General features: G+C 41.9%; 1 protein-coding gene across 2 annotated transcripts in view; it reads right to left on the bottom strand.

Moving 5' to 3' along the window:
* Positions 1–24,387, bottom strand: part of LOC107091389 (spectrin beta chain, non-erythrocytic 4-like) — a 60,746-nt gene that overhangs the window by 22,954 nt on the left and 13,405 nt on the right. For both annotated transcript variants that reach the window (XM_015385261.1, XM_015385262.1), the window contains 9 exons: positions 19,506–19,769; positions 18,303–18,536; positions 13,498–13,587; positions 13,133–13,411; positions 12,899–13,029; positions 9,419–9,623; positions 1,365–1,610; positions 1,097–1,231; positions 447–688 (listed from right to left, as the gene is read on the bottom strand). In XM_015385261.1, the coding sequence (XP_015240747.1) occupies positions 447–688; positions 1,097–1,231; positions 1,365–1,610; positions 9,419–9,623; positions 12,899–13,029; positions 13,133–13,411; positions 13,498–13,587; positions 18,303–18,536; positions 19,506–19,769 (1,826 nt within the window). The remainder of the gene's footprint in view (positions 1–446; positions 689–1,096; positions 1,232–1,364; positions 1,611–9,418; positions 9,624–12,898; positions 13,030–13,132; positions 13,412–13,497; positions 13,588–18,302; positions 18,537–19,505; positions 19,770–24,387) is intronic.

Here is a 24,387-nt window from a genome sequence, read left to right as displayed (position 1 = left end):
GGAAGAGTCATGCTTTATCCAGCCAGCTGTGTTGGGATTTATCACCACCCGCAATAAAAATGCATCCCCTCCTTTGTATGTGTAAGGGAGTGTCATTCTCCGTCTGGTTCCACTCTCTTCTTTTACAGAAAAGTAACTTGATAAAAATAAGAATAATTTATCTTTATTAATCTCACATTGGAGAAATGTACCTCTGCATTTAACCATGCTCTTGGGGAGCAGTGGGTTGCCATTGTGCAGCACCCGGGAAGCAGTGTGGTGTTAAGGGTCTTGAACCGAGACCCGGAGTGGAGGCTGTGGGGATCAAACCGGGTACTTGCAACCTTCTCAGAGCACAGGTATGCTTCTCTAAAACCTCGGCCATCACTCCCCTAACTTGTGTCTTGTGTTGGTTTATTTCTAGGACAATAAGGGGTTGTTATCATTAACCCTATCATTTGTCTTACCTTGGCTCATCCCATTTTATTTGGCCCATGATGCCTTCCATCCACATTAGGTTTTCACGCACCACTGAGAAGAACTGCACCTTGTCGGTAACAGAAGTCACTTGGATGCGACTTGCTTCACAAGAGCTCAGTAGTTCCTTCCAAGCTTCCATTATTTCCTGTTCTTTCACCATGATAGTCTCTGCCTTTTCGCCAGCATAGATGGCCCTGAGCTGGGCAGCATTCTCTTGGAGCTGCCTCACCTGGAAAAAGACATTTTGGACCTGATTTCACCTTAAAGGCTTGCATTAGGTATATTTCACACTACATATACCCAAATATATCCATATATCATTTATATCAGCTGTATGTTTGTCTATGTGAAGCACCTTTTTGCCAAAGCAAATTCTTTTTACATGCAATAAAGCTTTTTTCTGATTTTAAAGACGAAAATAGTTGTGCTATTTTTCAATTAAATTCCCATAGAAAAACAGCTTTTAAATACATCTTCTTTGATTAGAGACTACAATCTAAACAATTTGTTAGCGGCCTAGATCATGTTTTATATAACCTTTAAATTGGGTGTTGGATTTATTACATTTTAGGTAGTTGTAATCTTATCAAGGCTTTGTCCTGCATTACAGCTTACAAAGTGTAGTTGTAATACTTGCCTGTGCAACTAGCAGTTGAAGGGCATGCTCAAAGGAGTGCATGAGTCTCTGTAGGGTAGCTGGATTGGTAATGTTGGCCTGGCATGCTCTCACCTCTGGCAGCTGCTTCATCTTCCCTATGATCTGAGCCAAGACCTGCAGCACAGAAAAGCAGTGTCATCACTGGTACCTTAAAATAGAAGCCTGATACATGGTCAGACTGTCTGATACAGAGGAAAGGAACGTGCCACTCCTGAGTCTCACTGTACATCGTTCATTTTGACTCTACCTCTTTGCAGTCAGTGAAGAACTTGTGCAGCTGCTGGGATGCTGCCAGCATCTGCCTGCGTGTTTCCATGAGTTCCAAGAGGTCCGCCCAGGACTCATTAAGACCATCCTTCCACTCAGCAATGGTGGCTGCATCCGAGTGGCCACAGTCAATCATCTCGTTCACCATTTTGTTCACCTGTTCCATGCGTTGTTCACCAATGCTCTTGGTTTCTGTGGAAAACTTGGTGAACCTCTCCTGAAGCACCTGAAACAACCATAACACACATTCCCATAAGCACTAGGAACACTGGAAAACAAATCCATTCTGATAGAAGTGATCTATAATCCATAACTTGTCATAAACTACAGCTGCACAGAATGCTGCATCACAATTAACATCACATTATCACAATGGTAAAGAACTGCTTGGATACAATGTTTGGGGTAATACTTTACTTTTATAGCACTACATGTATTCAGACTCTGCATGACAATAATATTCTATTGTGCCTCCTCAGTCAAGTCTATATGTCAAGTCTTCATTGGTTCTGATTTCTGATTTGTATGGCAGTTTGAAGTTTTGCAGCATTTCTTAGAATTCTTAAAGCTTTTTTACATGGATAAAAAATTATTGAATTTAATCTTTGGACCAAAGAAGAAACCCTTTGATAAAGGAACTTGAGGGGACTTTATTTCTTTCTGAGGTTTCTGCTATCAGGCTTTAGCTAAAATGTATTTTGGAGCAGTTTAAATGATGTGAAAACTCTCCAACATCAACATGTGGAGAAGGAAAAGACGATCGCTTTCCTGGAGGACAGAGTTTCTGACCTAAAAGTAATTTACAAGACAGAATGATCATTACCAGGCTACAGATTAAACCCAGCTCACATGGGAATCAGCTGACCGAAGGGAGCAGTTTGACTGTGAGTCTGCTAACGAATAGGGGGCTAACTTCCTCGAGTCTCCTAATATTAAACCAAACTGTGAGCATATTGCTTGCCACCCCCTGCCAAGGAGAAACTGTAAGAATAAAAATGCCATTATCATGCGGTATGGCAATAGAAAGCATAAAACAGTGGTGCCTAAACAAGAAAGGAGACTGAGGGTTATTTCAGCCAGTTACTTTAGTAAATGTCAGTCAGCTGGGATTTTTGTTGGATTTGTGTTACCTACATTTCTTTTGTTACCAGAGGCCAGTATGTGGCTGTTGTGTACTTTCAACCGCAGGGAGTTTGACCCATGTGGTAACTTCACCCCTTAGAGCTTCTCCTTCATCTCCAACAAGAACCTTACCATAACAACCATAACCTCCTGGATCAAAACAGCTCACTGGCTCCTTTATGGCTCTATATATCCGCCATCCATCAGTTCTATCCGTCTATCCACACTCCAACACAATCCTCTGTCAAAACTCAGGCATCCACTCATCCATGCTATGTGATACTATCTGCTTAACTGCTCTTTTTATTTGTTTGAAGAGTTAGGCTACTACTGCTGCATTGGCTGGCACCCTTAGCTCCAAGCTACCTCATTGTCAGCCATATGGTAGCAGCCATTTTATGAGTACTGTTATCCTTGTTTGTTCTAGCTGGGCCACCCTGGAGCCGAATGTTCTGCACAGCTGAACTAAATCATTATTTGCAGTGTCACTATTTAAATGCATTCGTGAGTGATTGTTTATCTTTCTAAAATAAGCTTAGAGCATAGGGCCCAGAATTCAGGCAAGACAGACAGTGGAATACTTAAAATGCATTTATTCAAACAAGGAACGGTAGATTCTGCAGTGGCAGCGGCTCTGAAGCAGCTAGGGCGTCTGAAGCAGGAACATCTATTGGAGAGAAACATAGGGTAGTGACTGCGATAATCTAACAGATGATGATTATAAACTCACGAGTCACTAACCGGGTTTAACAGTTCAGTCCGTGCTCTAAAAAGGAGGATGATTTCATCTGGTCGGCTTAACATGCGCAGCAGATGCTGCCAGAGAATTCCAGATGCGGAAGCCCAGAACGCTGCTGAGCTGACAGAAGATAAGATCCGAGCTGACAAAGGAAGACATTATAATCCACAGGGCGAAGACAAGAGGCAGGTACAGGTTCAGTCCAAAGAAGAATCCAAAAGGAGTCTAAAGACGGGCAGGCAAACTAATCAGAACAGGGTCAGACAAGCTCAAGGGTCCAAATTCAGAAACAGATCAGGCTGGGAAACAGGCAGCTTAGATAGGAAACTGGAACTGGTGGGTCTGATGAGTGATGAGGAAAGGCAGAACTAGATGAATGAAATGAGCAATCAAGCCAGCCAACAGTACCAAAGGAAGCAACAAACCAGAGGTGGTGCAGAGGGGATGTATACATGAGGAACAGAACAAAGGATGGGCTAAGGAGCTGATATGGAGCAGGTGTGAATAGGACTAACTAGGGGGGAGCCAAGGGGAAAAGAACAGGCACAGGGGGGCAATAGAGAAAGAAATGCCAAACTCCCAGAAAATAACGACAAAGACATAAAATAACAAAAATATTTCTTTTTTTTTTGAGTTTTCACGACACTAGTGGCTCGTTTTTTATTTTTTTGACAGTAGGCTGACAGAAAAAAGGGGTATGAGAGAGGGGGAGAGACATGCAAAAGGACCACAGGTGGGATTAAAACCCAGGTTGGCCGTGTTGAGGACTAAGGCCTCCGTATTCGGGTCATGCGCACTAACCACTGCCCCACCTGCACACCCCCTAAAAACAATCTTAAACAGAGGGCAAAATTCTGACAGAACTCCCCCACTTCAAGGGCGGATGCCAGCAGCACTTAAGAGTCCAAAAACAAACCCGAAGCCCAAAACAAAAAAGAAACACGGGGGCCCAGGAAGGAGGGCAAGGAACAGGGCAAGGCAAAACAAAAACAATAACCACCAAAAAGTGGGCAACGGTGAGGCAGAGTCTCTGGAGACCAGCTGTGAGGCCAGAGGCCAAGCATAGTCCTATGCATCTGGCTGTGAGGACGGTGACTAATGAGAACCTCTGGAGAACGGCCATGAGGACGGCGATGAAGGAAGACTTCTGGTGGATGTAAAAATATTGATTAAATGTAAACATAAGTCAGCATAAGTGAGATATGATTTACAGTTTTTCCAACATTCAGGGCTTTTTATTTTTTAATTTTTTCCCCGGTTTATACAACATTCAGCAGGTTAATGGCAGTGGGGAATAAGCTGTTTTGAAATCTGCTGGACCTGCATCGGATACCTCGAATGCTCTTCCCAGAGGGCAGCACAAGAACAGTCCATGGTGGGGGCATGAGGGGTCATTTATATTGTTACAGTCAACAACAGTCAACAATGATTTCCTTCGTTTTCTCCACATTCAGGATCAGGTTGCCTTTGCACCAGTTCATCAGCTGCTTCAATTCCTCTATGTAGTCGTGGTCATTGTCGTGTCTGATGAGGCCCAATGCTGTGGTGTCGTCTGCAAACTTGGGGACGCAGTCATGTGTCATCAGGGTGAACAGCAGAGGGCTAAGGATGCAGCCCTGAGGGGAGCCTCTGCTTAGGGTGATGACATCAGAGGTGTTCTGTCTGAACCGGCCTGACTGAGGTCTGTTTGTGAGGAAGTCTAGCAGCCAATTGCAGAGGGGTGTATTGAAGCCCAGCTGTTCCAGTTTGCCTATCAGACGCTGTGGGATGATGGTGTTAAAAGCTGAACTGAATGCCAGGAACAGCATCCGCACATGGGTGTTCTCTTCCAGGTGTGCCAGGCTCAGGTGAAAAGCGGAGAAGATGGCATCCTCAGAGGAGTGGTTCCATTGGTAGGCAAACTGGAATGGTTTGAATGTTGGGGGGAGACTGGGGACGATGTGTTCTTTAACCAGCCTTTCAAAGGACTTCATCATGATAGGAGTCAGTGCGACAGGCAACAGTCTCTGCAGCAGGAACCTTGAAGCATGGTGTCTCTGTAGCATGAACCTTGGAGGATGGCGTCTCTGCAGCAGGAACCTTGGAGGCCGGCGACAACAGGAGCATAGAGGACTGCCGACTGCGGCACAGGAGCATTGAGGACTCACAAAGAGGCAGCACAGTTAGGGACCCACAAAGAGGCGGCGCAGCTTGGGACCCACAAAGAGGCGGCGCAGCTTGGGACCCACGAAGAGGCGGCCCAGCTTGGGACCCACAAAGAGGCGGCGCAGCTTGGGACCCACACAGAGGCTACACAGCTTTGGACAGGTGAGGAGCACCCGTTGAGCAGCTCTGACTCAGGAACTGGCCCGCTAAGGGGCTCTGACTCGGGAACTGGCCCGCTAACGGGCTCTGACTCGGGACCTGGGCTGCAAATGGGCTCTGAATTGGGATCTGACCCGCTAAGGGGCTCTGGTTCAGGAAAGGCTGGCTGTCAGGGAGCTGATGGAGGTGGAACGAAAGGGAAAAGATTCTGAATCTCCCCATAAAGAAAACTCAAAAAGGTCTGAATCCTCAGGCTGTGGGGATGATATGATTTGAAATTGTGTTGGGCCGGTTCAATGTTTAATTGTCCTTAGAGGTGGGGACAACATGGAGTCTTGAAGGTGGCGACTTAAACCACAAAGGAAACTGACCTGGCTTGGAGGCGGCAGCAGGCTGACCAATAAGATAGGGAACAGCGGAGTCAGACCAATCTGACGGGGAGGAGGCTGCGGCACCCGCTGGAGAGTAAGTGGCGGTGTCGGACAGATCCACTGGAGATTGAGTGGTGGCGTCAGACCTGTAGTAGTATTTTTCTGCAAGCAGCGATGCCTGCTCTTGGAAGCAGAAGTCAGTTGGGGATCGGAAGCTGGTATAGCAGGTAAACAGATGAGTGAGGGTTTTTGGTGGTGATTTGTTTAGAAGCTGAGAGAATGCAGGTTGTATTCTCCACTCAGCTAAAGCAAAGTAGCCTGTGTGAATAAAAAAAGTTTGGAGTTCTGGACCAGTCTGTAGTACCTTCTTGCTTCTTCAGCAGCACTCGCCCACCTCCAAAGTGATCTGATTGTGGGCAGGTAATCAAGTGTGACTCTTCAGAGTCTTAAACGTTCACTTGCCTTTTCCGCTGGATCCATTTAGGCTGGTTTCTTCTGTCAGGCTTGATGGAGGCTTTGATGACTCAAATGCAGAGATGAGTTGGCAAAGTTGAGTTTTGATGATTTAATTAAGGACTTACAGGCAATTGAGGCAAAAATCCAGACAGATGCAAAAACACTGAAAACCAAACAACATCAAATAAACGTCAAGGAAAATACACGTGGAGAGCAAGATACGAGAAAGCAACAAAACAAGAAACCATCAATCAGGAACTGCAGAGGTGGTTTATATATGGGGAACAGAACAAAGGATGGGGTAATGAGCTGATATGGAGCAGGTGTGAAAAGAACTAACTAGGAGGAAGCCAGGAGAAAGGAAGAGGACCAAGGGGGCTACAGAGAGTGACTAAAGAAATACGATCAGACAGAAAATAACTACAAAGACATAGAATATCAAAGAAACTAACAAAATAAAATTAAACAGAGGGCAGAACCCTGACATTTGCCTAATTATTACATACATTTGTTGAAAAAGTTTAAAATATCCAATAAACTTTGTTCCACTTGATGATTGTGTTCTTGATTCTTCAAAAAAAATTACAATTTTAGCTCTGTTTCAAGCCTGAAATGTGGCAAAACGTCTAAACGTTCAAGTGGGCTGAATACTTTCCCAGACATGCAAATCGGTCATGCCAATAGGCTTTGCATGACCAGATTTTGCATGTGTTTTGCTTTAGATATATAGTTGAGTACACTATACAGGTCAAAGAATATTCAAGATGGGTTTTGCACAATCCAATATCTGTCCACAGTGCACAGGCAATCAACTTGATAATTATATTCACACGTTACGGTTATGCACGCCGGTTCAGAGGTTCTGGGTACAAGTATGTAAGGACTTATCACAGTGCCTGAGTGGTAAAATTTCAACTTCCCCATCAGTTTGCCTGCTGGGTGACTTTGAGGGAAAAAATTTGGTTGCATGGCTTTCACTGCGTTATGTATCGCAAAGAAAACTATCCTCATGAATTGGAAAAGTAAGGAAAAACTGAGCATCAATCAGTATAGAGATCTTTTGTCATATTAATCTTGAGACAGCATCTGCATCCCCATCAGACCAATCTCTCTAGGCTCCCTTGATCAGCTCCATCACTTAGTGGAGTAAGGGGCTGTGGGACGCGTCCTGCGGGGCGCGGGGGCTGGTTCAGGGGTCCCTGGGTCCTGGGGGTTCTCGGAGTTGCGTGCCTGGTGTGTCTCACCACAGAGTCTGTTGCCCCCATGGGGGCGGGGCTTGAGATGCCTCGAGGCATCCTACAACGGCGCTCTTTGGGGGTTATGTGGCGATGGACGTGGGTTACTGGCCTGGTGGCTGTGCTGCCGCTGGGTGGCTCCGGGGTTCCGTGCTCCCTGGGGTAAGTTGCCCTCGGGCGGATGCCCCTGAAGGGTGTTTGGCTTCTGTGGGGTATGCTGCTTGGGGTCTGGGCCGGTGTACACCCGTTTGTCTGGGCTGGTGTACACCCCACAGCACACCAGAGGCACACCAGCACGGCGGGGCCTCTGGTGTGCTGTGGGGCCTCGGGGCCTGTTGACCTGGTGGCTGGGTATCGACATTAACTTCCTATGGCAAATGCTTACCCCTTCAAGGGTGTGCACTCTGCTAGTGGGGGAAGGGGAGGGAGGGGGAATGATCCCAGCCTGAGGGTCTATTGTCATTTGTCTGGCGAGTGGTTTGAATGTTAATGTTGGGGAGTGAGTACATTTCCGGTGGGAGGGTGGGTTGCGGATCTTTGAAGGGCTTTGTGTCTGGCTCCCTGTCTCGGTCTTGGTCAATGCCGTCCCCTGGTGCGGGCTTCGTCCAGGGTGGGAGTTCTGCATGGTGCTTGCGGGCTGGCCAGTCAGGGTTTTTTCTTTTTTTCCGAGGCTTTGGGACCCCTGGCGCTTGCCTCAATGGGAGGGGCGTGTCTTCGGCCCTTCACAACCATTATTGCGCACTTTTTGTTTGGATAAACTTTACATGCACAAGTGGACTCTCACAAACAACTACAGGTACCTGTTTCCAGGTACTTAGAGATTCACTTCCATACAGAGAGCATAGAGAGAATACTACTTATACTTCAGCTACAGTACCATGGTGTTACTTTATTGTATCGCTTATACTATATCCATTGGTTGTGCTGTTCTTTTCACAACTCTTTACAGGTGATGAAGCAGACTTAAGATGTTTTATTGTTACCGTTACCATTACCGTTTTATTGTCATCGTTTTACCTTTTATCTCCTCTTTTATCTCCTCTTTCTTTAATCATTTCTCCTTTTTTTCTGTTTTACTTTCCTGTTCTACTTTCATTTGTCCATAAAAACCTGTAATACTCCCTGCATGAATTATAATAAAGCTATTTATATGCATAAATCAAGCGGAATACTATGGTGGTAGCCGTACTGCTCCACTTGTGAAAGCAAAATCTGTTGGGCTCTTTTTTGGCATCCAGACAATTATTGTTAATGCCACATTGCCATTGCAAAAAAAAAAAAAAAAAAGGTAGTTAAAGACTTTTATAGATATGGACAGCCTGCTGCAATTGATCTTCCAAATGATTGAACTGTAATGTGTTATATTTATATGTTCTTGTAATGTTTTACCTAGCATTTAAATATATTACTTAAGAATTGTATGTAGCAAGGGAAAAAGACAAGAACTATGGTTAATTTGACTCAGCATTTTGGTAGAATATCTTAAATATGTTTAAGTTTAATGCTGATTTTGTGTCATGCTAGGGTTGAGTAATTAATGTATTCACAATTAAGAGAGGAGCAAGGACTTGAGAAGCAATCATAAAGGAGAAAAAAGAAGAGCTAAAATAATGATAAAAAAATAAAATAAAATAAAAAGAGTAAAAACTTTTCCCCCTCATACTCTGAAGTTCAACAACAGTCAAACTGAAATTCATTATGGGTATTTTTATTTATTTATTTGTGTTTTCAGAGGATGGACCATTTGTTATCCTCAGGTTTATTAACTGAAATAAAACAGATTGTAGAACTTTATTCATCAACTGACCGTTACTTCCTCCAGGTCGTTGCCCAGCTCAGTAGAACTTGCCACAGCTTCACGCTCTGTAATCCATTTCTCCAGCTCCTCAACTTCTTTGTTGAGCTGGTAGAGCCAATACTGCTGCTCTAGCCTGGTTTTTCTGTGCTCCACCATGTCTTTCAGTGACACATATAGCCGATCTATGTGAGACTGCTGCTTAGTAATTTGCTCACTGTTAAAAAGGAAAGAAATAACAAAGTTAGAACTGTACTGTGAGCAGTCTATAAATATGCAATAGAGAAATTTTACTCCCTCACACATTTCTCTTCTTTTTGCTTTTTGTTTTTGTCAAACTTAAATGTTTTAGTTTAAACACATCTTCAGCTGATACAAAATTCTGTTTCCTTCAAAATTCTGTTGCCTTTATTTATGAAGAGAAAAGGCTATTCAAATGAAATTCAGTTCAATACAAGACAATTTAATTTAATTTAATACAAAAATACTTTATTGATCCCACAGGAACAAACTGTATCAGTATTCCTGGTCCCTGTGAACCAATGCTTCTGTTGTACTACTCCTTATTAAATCTGCACAAACCACTTCACCATCCATCTCTGCATTTGGGTCCTCTAAAAACTCCACACAACCCAAAAGAGAGGAAGCTAGAGTACCCGGGGAAAACCCACACATGCACCAGCGAACAAGCAAACTCCATGCAGAAACACCCTGGATGTCGAATCAAACCCATAACCTTCTTGATGCTAGGTAAGAGTGCTATCTACTGCCGTCTACTGCAATTGATTTTCCAAATGATTGTGCCTTAATATCTTAGAATTAATCTGAGGAATTGGACAATTTTAACAAGCATTTAAAAAGATTACTAAAAAAACATGTGTGTAGCTGGTCAAACAAACAAAAACTAAGGTCAATTTGACCCAGAATTTGGGTAGAATATATCACCCATCTGTTTGGTTGTAATGGAGCAAAACATCTGGCTGGGTCAAGTTAGTTACCGCTGGGCTGGTGCTATAACTGCCCAGCGGCTGCGCTGAAAATAACCAGTATGGGTTACTTTTGACCCACTCCACTGCCTGAGAACATAAAATAAGACAGATTGAGCTCAGTTATATATTATTTAATCTACCTTTAGAGATTTAATATGTTGAAGTGTTATACTGATTTTTGTGTAATGCATAGAATTGAGTAAATAATGTGGTCACACTTTTGAGAGAAGGGCTACCAACTGCATCACCATGCAGCTCAGGTTTCCAATTAATTAATCAAAATGAATGTGTTAAAATATGTTACTGTGTTCATTGCCTCAACTAACCTTACCCTGCAGAGCTATATGAAAAGACTGCGAACTATGGGGGCTTCGATACCCACAGCTTAACATTCCAAGCCTTAGCTACCTGAGTAAAAAGGGTAAAACAAAGAGATGGAAGCCAGACAGATAAACAGGTTGTTCCCCACTAAACCAGGCAAGGTGTACTCCCATTGGCAGGGTAATAATAATACACATCCCAACCTGCCAATGTTAGATACCATACAATGCTGGAAAGGTATATGAAAGAAAGAAGCATCACAAAAAATTATGTACAAGCTGGACATGCTAACCTGGTAAACAAGGTCCAATAAACATCTCAATGCCAGACCTCCAACAAAGACTCTCAGGTATGATGATCTGGACAGCACCAGGCCCAGACATGATCCACACCTACTGGCTGAAGCAGCTGACTTAATGGCTGACCAAGGGCCAAACAGCCCTGATCATGAAAGACCCCCAAAAGAGCACAATCCCAACCAGAAGCTCCTGGCAGGCATCATACAGTAGTGGCAAAGATAAGTGGACTCATGGATTAACACATGAGAGAGGTGCAGAGAAACATTGGCAAAATCACCAAAGGAGCAGAACATCAACTCCTAGTCACAACACAGTCACCCAAGACTGCAAAACCAGACAAACCTGTGCTCTGCCTGGGTTGATTACAAGAAAGCGTCACTAAATGGCAAAGGCACGGATCCTGGAATGCCTAAAGCTGTACAACATCAACAGCACTCTAACACTCTTCACTGCAAACTCCTCTTGGCTATGGAAAACCACACTCAAAAGAAAACCAAATATTCCAAAAAAGTAAAAAAAAACAAAAAACAATCCAATGGACTTTGTTTCCAAATTTAAATATGATCATGTTGTTTAAACTCTGATCATGTTGGCAGCACCAAAGCAATTGAGGCCCAACTCTACCAAACCAGGCAAGATTCCAGGTTCATGGGGGTTGGGTGTCCTTGTTAATTTTCCATATCCGTTTCTGTTTCTAATTATAATGCTTTCTTTTATTTTTTTACACCAATAAAGTTGTTTATATCTGAATAGGTGAGTCATTCTTTAAAGTATTTAAAAACCAATTAATGTTTTATTTCCCTCTTAGATTTGTATCAGTGAATTGGCTCCAATTATTCTACATTAGCTTAAAAACTTAATTTTTCTTATTCCAAATTCTTCAAGCTAAACTATGGTTGTCAAGTTCAAGATTCATACTTAGCTGTGATATCACGTGAGCATTTACATTCATAGGCCAATATTTTTCAATTAAAATGACAACTTAACCTGTCATATATTTTTGATTCTTTTACTTTTTCTTTCCCAGATGCACTATAAGACAATTAACCTATGTTAATGCTTTATGATCAGATTTTACTATTCAAAATGTATGTAAAATATTCATGTTCTTATGCGGAAAGGAACTTAATTTAGGCTCACAAGGACTTTACTAAGGTGCTAACACAGTGATATCCTGTTTTTACTTGTGTATTCTGTATCAATACTTAATTACTCATAAATATCTGCACTGGTGTACTTTAGCTGTTCATGTTTACTATATGATAAATGAATAAATGTCTACAATATACCGGTGCTAAGAAATAAAGCATTTAAAAACATTTAAATATTATATTAATATTCAATATTCAATAAATATTGCATTGGATTGTTGTCCAAAGAGTCTAAATTAGATTAAATCGTCAGGCTCCTAAAAAAAACACCCAGGGCTAATCCCACTGCGGTCAAATTCATTTCTTTGTTATAATTTCTAGGAAAGCAGACTAACATTTGGATTGATTTGTTGCTCATTTTTAATTTTTTAGATTCTCAATTTTGAGCTTCCTAATCCTTCCTTCATGTATTCAGACAGGTTCAATTTCAATTCTATTCCTGATTACAAACGTTTGACTGGGTGTCATTAGTGAAAATGGAAATAAAAAACATCTGTTCATTTTTCATATAGGTAGGGGGATTATTTTTTCACAGTAATCCTGGAGCCAGATTTTTTTCAGTACCTTTCTCTAAAGGTATATTCTGAAAACTCTTTTTTGTTTAAAAAAAGTTTTCTTATTTCTAATTATCTAAAACATTTAAGTATGACAAAACAATAAACAGAAGAGACTAGTGACTTGGCAAAAACTTTTGTATTGCCCTAAAGAATAAGTTCAGTGTTTAGATCACACCTCTCTGGGTGTCCCAGCTCCAATAAATGCTGGCATTGCTGGGAGAGCATGCCTACTGTCTCTGCATATGTTTCAACTGTTTGCTCCAGAGCCAAGTGGGCCTTCAGCAGCTGCAGGGTGCTTGCTTCATCCTGTAAAAGGTCACCATAATGTCAAACTATAACAGATGTAACATATTCACTGTAATGTCAATTTGTATGGTAAACACTGTTTTAATATTAGAACCATACGCACCGAGCCTTGCTCTTCATTAGCAACATGGAGCTTTTGTCCTGACAGCCAGGACTCCACTTTAGCAGCTTCGCTGTAGTACTGCTGAGACTGTAGGGCCGCATCCAGCATCACAGAGCGCCTTTCTGTCTCCAGCTGCAACACCTCCCACAGCTGGCGCACGTGTCCAGCTCCCTCACGCACAAAGTCCACCTCGGGAGTTCTTAGGGAGGCGATGATTGCAGCCCGGTCTAAAACCTCTTCAATCCGAGCCCGGCGCCCTGTCAGCTCTCTCTGAAGTGTCTGTTGGACCAATCACAAAGAGGTTCTAAGGGTATAAAGGTCTACCTGTCAGGTAAGTGTAACCAGAGGTTAAACATGATGTGTACCTGGTGCTTTTTGACATGCTGCTGCACACTCTGGAGGCTGTTCCCATAATCTTTGCCTGATGCTAAAGGAAGCCTTGCTTGGATCCATAGCTTAAAGAAAGAAAACATTTTTTTTAGAATATGTATTTTTAGAATGTACATTTTAAAAACCTAATCACAGCTGAAAATATGAACCTTACTCCTCCAAATCATTAATTCCTTTTTCCTAAGTGGTCAAATTGGGAAGTTTTCTCCACTGAGGACAATTGAGTTGACTCAATGGGACCAGCTGCACATTATTATGCTTTGCTAAGTGATCACAGTTTTTTTCCCCGCAAATTCATGCCAGCAGTTGGTTATTGGCTACAATAAACACGTGATTCAGTGGTAGAATGGAAGTTTATCCAAATGTCAGTGGTGGTTTATCTTTATATATAGGTCTGTGTTGATAATGGAATAATGGAATATTGGAATATTTAGGAAATTTTTGAGAAGAAAATCTGAAGAAAACCCTTACATGCACAGGAAGAACATGCTGATGGAGCCTAGGATGCTAATCCAACTCTGGACCTTCTTCTTGTGAGGGAAGAGTGATACAAGCCGTCTAAACAATTGAAGGTGTTTTATTTTTTTAAATTTTAAAAATGTAATTCTAATGTAATTGTAATTGTTGAAATGCATAGTTTAGGATAATTGGAAGTCCAGAATGACTGGATTTAGACTACAGACTTGCATATGGGGAGAAAATTGTTGATACCCCTCGTTCAAAAAAATAATATATATTATTATATACATATTTTAAAACTGAAAATCAGACATTGCTTTCAACCTGCTGAACAGAATTATAAAAAAAAACATGAAACAGGCCTGGACAAAAGTGGTGTTGTGCTGGTGAAGATTCTCAGTCATCCAGGCTATAATCATTCCAAAAAAGATAAAAACAAACCACTGGACTTTGTTTTCCAAGTTTGAAGACGCTTTGCATTCCATCCGGGAAGCTTTTTCATTTTTGGAATTGAAAAAGCTTCTCGGATGGAAAGCAAAACGTCCAGTGGTTTGTATTTACCTTTTTTTTTCTTCTTTTCTTTTTTTTCTTTTTACTTTTTTGGAAAAATGGTGGTGCCCTTGACTTAATATTTTCTTGCACAACCTTCTGATCCAATCAAAAGTTTTCTGTAAGTCAGTGAGACTTCTGCTCCTCCCAGAAGGTGTTTTTTCCACTCCTCATGAGCAAACTGGTCAAGTTCTTTTCAAATATGAAGGGGACATTCACCAGACGGCATGTCTCAGCGTCTTCTAAAGATGCTCAATTGGGTTTAGGTCTGGGCTCACAGAAGGCTCTTCGGCTGGACATACCCTGTACAATATTTTCAATCATTGTACTCACATAAAGCTCAAACTGTATGACAAAACTGCAGGGTTTAAAACTTCACCGCTCAAGATTTATGTTCTTCCAGCGTATGGCCCGACGCTCCAATGTGATCTATCTGCCCAAAATGTAGGTCCAGAAACCAAACGACGGACTCAGCACAGAAAGATGCCGCTGGTCAGACTCAATCCGGAAGAAGAAGAACTCCTTACTTGCACATGCGCCGTGCGCAAGGTTCTGGTGAATTGGCTCATAGATTCTCGCACAACTGAATTTCCAACATGTTGGATTTTCTCCCGACCTTACGATTCCAAATGGGGAGGTGGTCATGAGAGGCTAATCGCCCCTCGTTACCTCCTGTGTACTACACGACGCAGGACCCAAGATGAGGTTGACACGCAGCCTGATCCAAGAAATTCTCATACGACTGGAAAATCGTCCAGAAACTCATTGTGATATGCTTCGATTTTCCATCCGTGAACGAAGAGCTGATATGCTTTGGGAAAAAGTTCAACTTTGTCTCGTCTCTCCAGTGGTCATTCTCTCAGAATCTTTGTGGCCTGTCACCGTATAGTTTGGCAAATCCCAGTCCAGCTTTTAAAGGATTTGTTTTCAGCAATGGTGTCCTCCTTGGTCACTCCCATTAAATTCACTTTGGCTAAAACAGCAATGGAGGATAGAATCTGATATGGATATTTCTTGGACATGAAATGTATATTTAATCTCTTTAGAAGCCTTTTTGGCCTCTTTTGTTACCATTAGTATTATCTGTCACTTTTAATAAATTTTTACGTGGCCACGTTTAGGGAGGTTGTCTACAGCACTGCGGATACTACATTTCAGCATATCATTTGCAACTTTAGCCACAGAAACATCTTTGTTTATGTGGCTAGGATTTTAAATTCTATACTAGATTTAACGGGAAGCCATTGAAGAGAAGCTAGGATAGGAGAGATATGTGCTCTCTTTTTAATTTTCATCAGAATTCTGCAACAGTTTGGACCAGCTGAAGGCTTTTGAATACAGTTTGTGGACTTCCTGATAGTAAAGAATTACAATAGTCCAGCCTTGAAGAAAAAAATGCATGGGCTAGTTTCTTAGCATCACCCCTGGACAGGATATTTCTAATATTTACAATATTCTGCAGATGAATAAGGAAATTGTAGAACTTCATTGAAAGGCCCTGATCAAAAATAACACCAAGGTTTAGAATCAAACATGAATGACATAAGCAGGAGTAACTCCCCCTGACGTCGCACCCCTGCGACAGAGGTTACTCAAGCAGCCGACTCTCACTCCTCACAAGGATCTGAAAGTGGTGTCTTGTTTTTCCTGTGTTTCAAACCAGATTAAACGCATGGTTTTCAGCTCGCCTGCTGAAGCAGATGAGTAAAACTCTCCAGTTCAAGTTGCCCAACGGAACAGCTGGGCCCAATTTCTGTTCTGTTATGTGCGAGGAGTCCCATAGGCCACCGAGCTGTTTGATTCTGGTTCTGCTGCTGTCTTGAACGGTGATACCACCGGACCGTGACCCTTTGGTTCGGCTGCTACAAGTGATAAAATGAAGACCTGCAGATCTGCTTTGGCCGTTTGCATTAGAATAACTCAAATCTCTCGTAGAGCGGCCTGCTGGATGAGCGGACAGTGTTCCTAGGCCGAATCGATTCTATACCATTCCACTGAGCCTGACTGAAAGATCAATTCTGTGTGATACCGTCTTCTTACTTCCTTTTTTCCATTTGTTTGAAAAGTTAGGCTACTATGGTTGGACTGGGTAGCATTGTTAGCTCCAAGATGGCTTTTGTGAGTCTTTGAACCTTTTTGTTCATGCTGGGTTGCCCCGGAACTGGATGTCCTGTGCAGCTGAGCTGACCCATTCATTCCAGCATCACTATATTGTTCATTTTTCACTGTAAACTTGGTTTAAACTTCACTGTTTCAATTGCATTTAATATCTCTGGTTTATTCCTGCGATTCCTGCGGACTGGCGATCCTGTCCAGGGTGGACCCCGCCTCTTGCCCGTAGACAGCTGGAGATAGGCACCAGCACCCCTTGCGACCCCACTTAAAAACCGTGTCAGAAAATGAATGGATGGATCTCTGGTTTATTTAAATTTTTCTGCTGCTGTTTCAAAGGACACTTTACATGCATTATACCTTAAAACTTAAACGGTGTACGGTGAGCTAATAGAATACCGGAGCGGAGCAAATAGTCATCCGACATGGATTACTTTCTTGTGATTGGTTTATACAAGAGTGCTCTGGGATTGGTTGCAAACATTGCCCTGCATATAAAAAATGCATTTATGTATCGAGCCACGTCAGAGCAGTCTCAAAAATCCACACACAAATGCAGTGGAGTTTAAAGACCAATGGTACTTTGTAATTTAATTTATAATTGTTTATGAACCAGAAATAATTTGGCGAATCATGTGCTGTGCATATGTGAATCTTGTATGCTTGCGTGAATCGTGCTGTGTGTGTGTGGAGCTTGTCTTGTGCATGTATGAATCACATATGTGTATTGGTGAAAATTGAGACCGATTAAACTCCATAGTCCTAGCTCTGATCCCTGTGGTACTACAAAGGTAAACCTGGAGCATGAGGAGGAATTATCATTACCATGAACAAACTGAAATCGTTCAGGTGGATACGATTTAAACCACTCTAGTGCTGTTCCTTTAATTCCTACAAAATATTTAAGTCTTTCTAATAGAAGATTATGATCAACTGGATCAAATCCAGCACTGAGTACTAACAGGACATGTACAGACAGTCCATTATCTGAGGCCATGAGAATACATTAGTGACTTTCACCAGAGCTGTTTCAGTGCTATGTTCAGTGCAATGTTTATTATGGTGTAAGTGGTCACACACTTGTTTGGAAACTAGTTTCTCAAGAATTTTATAAAAGATAGGAGGATTTTATATAGGTCTTTAATTGAGGAAGTCATCTGGGTAAAGAGAAGGTTTCTTAAGTAAAGGTTTAATTACAGCAGCCTTAAAAGCCTTTGGTACATATCCCTGTAACAGGGATAGATGAATCACATCTAAAATGGAGGAGGAGATCAAAGGGAATACCTCCTTAAATAACTGGCACATACTATAGGGCCACTGTCTGATTACTAGATTTTAGACACTTGCGATGCAATGAGTAAACACACCTTAAATAAACATAACCCTTTACTCACATCATTTTCAGTATTTTCTAGGTTACAATAAATTTTGTCCCAGCCTGTTTCAAGATTAAATTAGTTTATTTTGCTGGAAATTCTAGGTACTATTTTTACTTTCATCATATTTAATTGATTTTTGTAACTTTTGGGGATTTTCTTTCATTAAAATAGGGCTTCCAACAATGTTGTGCACTTACAGTATGTAAAACTATCTTGTTTCCAGTAACTTATTGATAAAAAAAGAATAAACTTTTTCCAATAACAGACGATGTAAAACTTACAATTTCATCCTCCAGATCCTGGGCAACCTGGTGCATTTCCTTAGAAGCCAGGAGGATACGACGCCTCTCCTTTAAGGGTTCAATAAGACGAACAATGCGGGTCTCCACCTCACCCGACTGCTCAGCACCCTCCTTTTCACTTGCCATCAGGCCTTGATGGGGCAGGCTCAGACTCTGCAAGCTTCCCAGCTCCCCCATATCCTTGTAGAAGTCACCTATCTGGGACTCCATTGCCTGAAAAGCAACGGAAGTGAAACGTCATATTGCAGCAATGGGGAAAAAACAACATCATAACTGTTTTTTTGTGTCAGAACATATCATGGTTATGTAATGATTTGCCTCACTTAAAACCCTATAGGCCATATTTTAATGTCACAGAACATTTTCTATGACAGCATGCCAACAACTGCCACTGTAGGCAAAACTGAACAGAGCCCAGAGGAAATATTCATACCAGTTCAATAGGCAAAAAGTGGAACATAACTGTGATGGGTGAAGTCCAGCTGGTATATACACAGATACTCCCAACTGGTCTGTGCTTCTCTGATTCCTGCTCTCCTGTTTAGGTGCAGCCATATCTGGTCTATCCATTTGCCATGTTTAGATTATGAATTCATCAGAGCTCTCTGAGCTGTTCTACGCTTGGGATCTTCTTTGTCTTAATCAACCCTACTTTAATGTTCTTCTTATGTCTGCTGGGGTCTTCTAATGCTGTTTCTTCACTAATGTTAACCCCTGAGTCCCCTCTAGAATAGCTCTGTTTAAAGAGACATAAAAGTACACACATGTGAACTGTATCATCTAATTAGGTGACTTCTGAATCTTTGTGGTTTCTACTAAATACTCCAGTAATGGGGTTTAATGCAGAAGTCTGCCAACCTTTCAGAAATGTTTTTATAGAATAATCATGCATCTTGTTGTGTTCCACTTCAATCAGGCACTAACTTGTGTTTTGGTCTAATACATAGTCCCAGCTTCATAAAAGTGTTGGTGATCACAAATTGTGCAAAATTTGAAATACATATAAGTTGTAAGCATTTGTTTGCATATAGAGCAGCCTCAGTGGGATGCATTTGATCAAACTACATTTTATAATGTTATACTAGGATGAGAAGGACTAGATCACCTAAGACATTTTTTTAAGACTTATAGAATGTGTATCTCAGGGTTCTCAGAGTGACCCATTAAAGCTTTGATGCCTGCCTGGAATTTCTGGAGCTGCTCATTGAAGGTGGGCAGGTGGTGTGCCTGTTCCAGCTGGGGGGGCTGCTGCTCCAGATTGGAGAGTTGGCTGTCAAGGTCAGAGTAACTCTTCAGTGTAGGCTCAGGCTTGTTGTTTTCGAAGAGCTGCCGGGCCTTGGCCTTTGTGGTGGTCTCCAGGTCAGACCAGCATTCTCTGATTTCCTCCAGCTTCTGTTGCACCACTGGACGCAGCTCTGGCTTTTCTTGGATAAGCTCCTGGCCCTCCTGGATGGAGAAAGTAAATATTAACAAGCTGTTCTCAAAGTATATTCCACACAGAAAATAATCGCTACAGTAGCTTGTGAGGGGGAAGGCTTTTCTTGGATGACTGGTTTCTTTTCACTGTGAACATATAGTCTCCTAAAAGTCAGGCTTTGCTTTAAGGGAAAGTTCTTTGCAGTAATTGCTCTGTAGCATTCTAGAAATTATGAACAGAACAACTTGTTCATATCAGCCCTCCTGTAAGAAGTAATATCAAGTTCATGATCGATATATTTCATACATTTAAAACTTCTTCCTCCTATACATATTTTAAATGATTAGGATTTATCTTTTAACGCTACATATTATAATGAAAAAGTGATAAACCAAGAGAAAAGGTATTCACACCACTCACATATTTTCACATTTAGCAAGATGAGAAGCACAAAATTTAATTTATTATATTGGGAATTTTAAAAAGCAACGTAGAGAACTGCATATTTGCGAATGAAAAAAGAATACATTTCTCTCCTTTTTAAATCAAAGTCTTTGATATTAGATATTAAGAGTATAATATAGTATAGTATAGGGTAGTGGTGGTCGAGTGGTTAGGGCATAGAGCTTGGAATCCTGAGGTTCTAAGTTCAAGCCCCATGAGCAAAAAGACCCTTAACCCCACACTGCTCCCTGGGCACCACACAATTAGCCTCGTGAGACCATCCTGATCTCGTGAGCTTTCAAGATTTCACTCGCTAATCAGTCTGGAGACTCTCCGTTAAAGAAAATTTGGAGCCGTTCACCAAACGAACGTCCAATCAGCGTTGGCTTTGAGGCGGGTTGAGGTGTGACGCAACGAGAAGCGCGACAGTTCAGTCTAAAGAACATGGTGGCTTCAGCCGATGAAACTAGCGTTAGCGTGGCTATCGAGCAAGTTTTATCGGAATTACAGAGTATTTCTTCACTGAAAGAAGAGCAAAACACTGCTCTGGAGGCTTTTCTTAGAGGAAACCGACTGGTTTTGGCAAGAGTTTGATCTATCAATTGGCTCCTCTTCGTCGTCGCTCTGTTACGTCATATGCTTCGTTGATCTAATTGGTTTATTTGGCCCGTCTATCACCAACATAGGCCAATCAGCTAACCAGTATTTTCGGCCCTTCCCAAAATTACTTCAACGGAAGGTTTCCAGATGGATATGCGGAGCAAATCCATCTGGCGGAGTCAGGTTACCACACAATGGCCGCCCACTGCTCCACAAAGGAATGGGTTAAATGTAGAGAGTTCATTTCTTTGCTTTGTACTTGTGACAATGTTATGACAATAAAAAAGCTGCAAAGAAAAGTATAGTAGTAAAGTACAGTATAGTATTGTTGGGAACTTGGTTATGGTTTCAACCTTAAGACCTTGCTCTGTTTTTCTGGATTCTCTCTCTCCGTGATGCTGTGGATAGTTACCCACTGGTTGCCAGAGTCCGTCCATTTTATTTCTTGGGTTTAACAACATGCACAGGGTTAAAATGTAGTTTGAAGACAAAATTATCCTTAACAATTAATCCAAACAAAGCTTTTCTTCATTTCCAGACACTATGTTTATTTATAGGATTTAGAACAGTTTAGTATGGTTCCAGTGATAAAGGATTTTTGAATATATTTTAAACAGAAAAACTTAATCTTAAGAAGAAGAACATTAAAAGTTAAAACAACGAACATGTAAGGTGAAGTTAAACTACAACCCTCTCACAGAACAGTAAGACTTGACAAAGAATATTATTCTTATACAACAACTTCAACTTTATGATGATGATGATAGTGAGGCTCACAAACATCAGCCTTATAGGATGCTTCTGAGCAAATATGTCAATGATTCTGTTGATGTGAAAATGTATGTCTTTGTGGACATACATAAGTAGCGAAGCCACAAACCTTACTTTACCTTAGCAAAGTTTCCGCTGCTTTAACACCCCAGTTACCGATTTCCACACAAGCACTAGTAACAGGTATAACTGACAGAAGATAAAGAATCATTATTCAACTTAAAATATGGTAATGATAGATCGGTAACTACAAAGTAGAGCATAATTCTTATGTATTTCCAAAAACTAAAACAGGTGTGGATGCAAACTATTGGTACTTCAATATAACAGGAAGCAGATTTCTCATATCCAGCAAAATATTTATTTTATGCCAAGAGGCTTAAAAGTTTAATCAAATCCAGTCACAACAGCTTCCAAGAGCGCATCAGGCAACTGCAAAACAAACTTCTTATCGCAGGCATGGATGAAGAGATGCTGAGTTTGGAAGTAGAAAACAAACCACTGTTGTATGATCCTAATCATCTTCTTTACAAGAATCTACCACGAAGAGAAAATGTTTGGGCAGAAACATGAGATTGATGCTGAGTTTTAAATATGTCATATTAAATTAAGCGTTCATTACCGCATTTTTATTCCCTCCATGAATCAAATATTAATGAATCAAGCTTCAAGGAAGTCGGAGCAGAGCAAGACGGGAGGAACCGCGGAGGCTGTAGGCTTTGGTTTGGGCAGGCGCTCCGGAAAGAAGCAGGGTGGAGCAGAGGAAGTGGGATGGGTCTGGACCGCTGCACCGGCATCAGCCGTTGTAGGTGACAGCTACTGGCTGTTAATCTTAATATAACGAAGTATCTAGCAAACATTTTTTCGTCTAAAAAACGTCCCGTCTGTATCCGCCACAGGTATCATACTATAGCATAATATAGTCAAGTATAGTAGTATATAGTATAGTAGTATAGGATACTATAGAAGTATAGTATAGTATATAGCATAGTATAGTATAGTATAATATAGTATAGTAGTTTTTAACTTTATGCTCCTGAATGCACACAAAACAGAAGTTAGTCTTTGAAAAAGAAGCTGATTAGTCAGTCACATCAGTTGATGGCATTGAATTGATCTCAGATAAAAAAGTGAAAAATCATGGTGTTATTTCTGATCAGGACCTGTCCTTTAAATCCCATATCAAAGAGTTTAATTGAATTTCCTTCTTTCATCTGTTTACTAGTGGTTACTAGAATTTCTAAAAGTAAAATGGGCAGCAGATCTTTAGTTATAACGCTCCTCTCCTGTGGTATAACTACCAGTTTTGCATCTTCAGAGCTGCAGCAACCTCTGATAAGAAGATAAATATAGATGAGTATGCCATGACTGTGTCAACCTACATCAATAAATGCAGTGAGGACGTCAGCACCACAGCATGAGCCAACTTAAACCGTGCCATCAGATCAACGAAGCAGAACCACAGCCAGAAAATCCAGGATCTTTTCCACTGCGCCAGCAACACCAGGAGGATGTGACAAGGCAAACAGGCAATAACAGACTACAACACACCCTCCCCGTCCATGGGGGCAGCTGATGCCGAATTCCTAAATGAACTAAACTACTTCTTTAGAAGGTTTGAGTGAAAGCTGTTCCACACCAGGGGGAGGACGCACTCAACTTTGACATAGCAGAAGTGAGGAAGACTCGGAGAGATGCGAGTCAACCCAAGAAATGCTCCAGGCCCCAATAACATACCTGGGCAGGTGTACAAGGATTGTGCAGGTCAGCTGGCTGGTGTCCTCACAGACATTTTTAACACCTCACTGGACCAATCCATAGTGCATGCATGCTTCAAGCTGCCACCATTATTCCAGTCCCAAAAAAGCCTCAAGTTAACTCACACAATGATTACCGGCCTGTCTCACTGACTCCTATCATGACGAAGTGCTACGAAACGCTGGTTAAAGAACACATTGTTTCCAGTCTCCCCCCCACATACGACCCATTTAAGTTCGCCTACCCACAAAGCTGCTCCACTGAGGACGCCATCTTCTCTGCTCTTCACCTGAGCCTGGCACATCTGGAGGAGAAGAACACTCACGTGGGGATGCTGTTCCTGGACTTCAGCTTTCAACACCATAATGCCACAGCATCTGATAGGAAAACTAGAACAGCTGGGTTTCAGTACACCCCTCTGCAATTCGCTTTTAGACTTCCTCACAAACAGACCTCAATTAGTCCAGGTCGGACAGAACACCTCTGATGTCATCACTCTGAGCACAGGCTTCCCACAGGGCTGCGTCCTAAGCCCCATGCTGTTCAACCTCATGACACATGACTGCGTCCCCAGGTTCACCATCAATCACATCGTAAAGTTTGCAGACGACACCACAGTGGTGGGCCTCATCAGAGACGACAACAAGAGAGTAGGTGGAGCAGCTGGTGGACTGGAGTGGAGACAACAACCTGATCCTGATCCTGAACCTGAATGTGGAGAAACGAAGGAGATAATCTTGGACTTCAGGAAGAACTGGCCTAACCACGCTCCACTACTTATCAACAGCTCAGCTGTAGAGGTGGTCAACAGCATCAAATTCCTGGGGGTGCACATCACAGACACCCTCGTCTGTACTGTAAACACCATCTCACTGGTCAGGAGGGCACAGAACAATTTGTACTTCCTGTGGAGGATGAGGAGAGCCTACCTGCCCCCACCCATTCTCACAACCTTCTACAAAAACAGCATAGAGAGCGTTCTAAACAGCTGTCTCACTGTATGGTGTGGAGGCTGCAGCATCTCGGACTGGAAAGGATGGTGAGAACAGCAGAGAGGATCATCAGGGCTTATCT

Source organism: Cyprinodon variegatus, unplaced genomic scaffold (genome assembly GCF_000732505.1).
Source record: "Cyprinodon variegatus isolate N-32 unplaced genomic scaffold, C_variegatus-1.0 Scaffold334, whole genome shotgun sequence".
Lineage (NCBI taxonomy): Eukaryota > Metazoa > Chordata > Actinopteri > Cyprinodontiformes > Cyprinodontidae > Cyprinodon > Cyprinodon variegatus.
The sequence above is the reverse complement of the archived record's forward strand: the minus strand, read 5'-3'. Positions and strand labels throughout refer to the sequence as shown.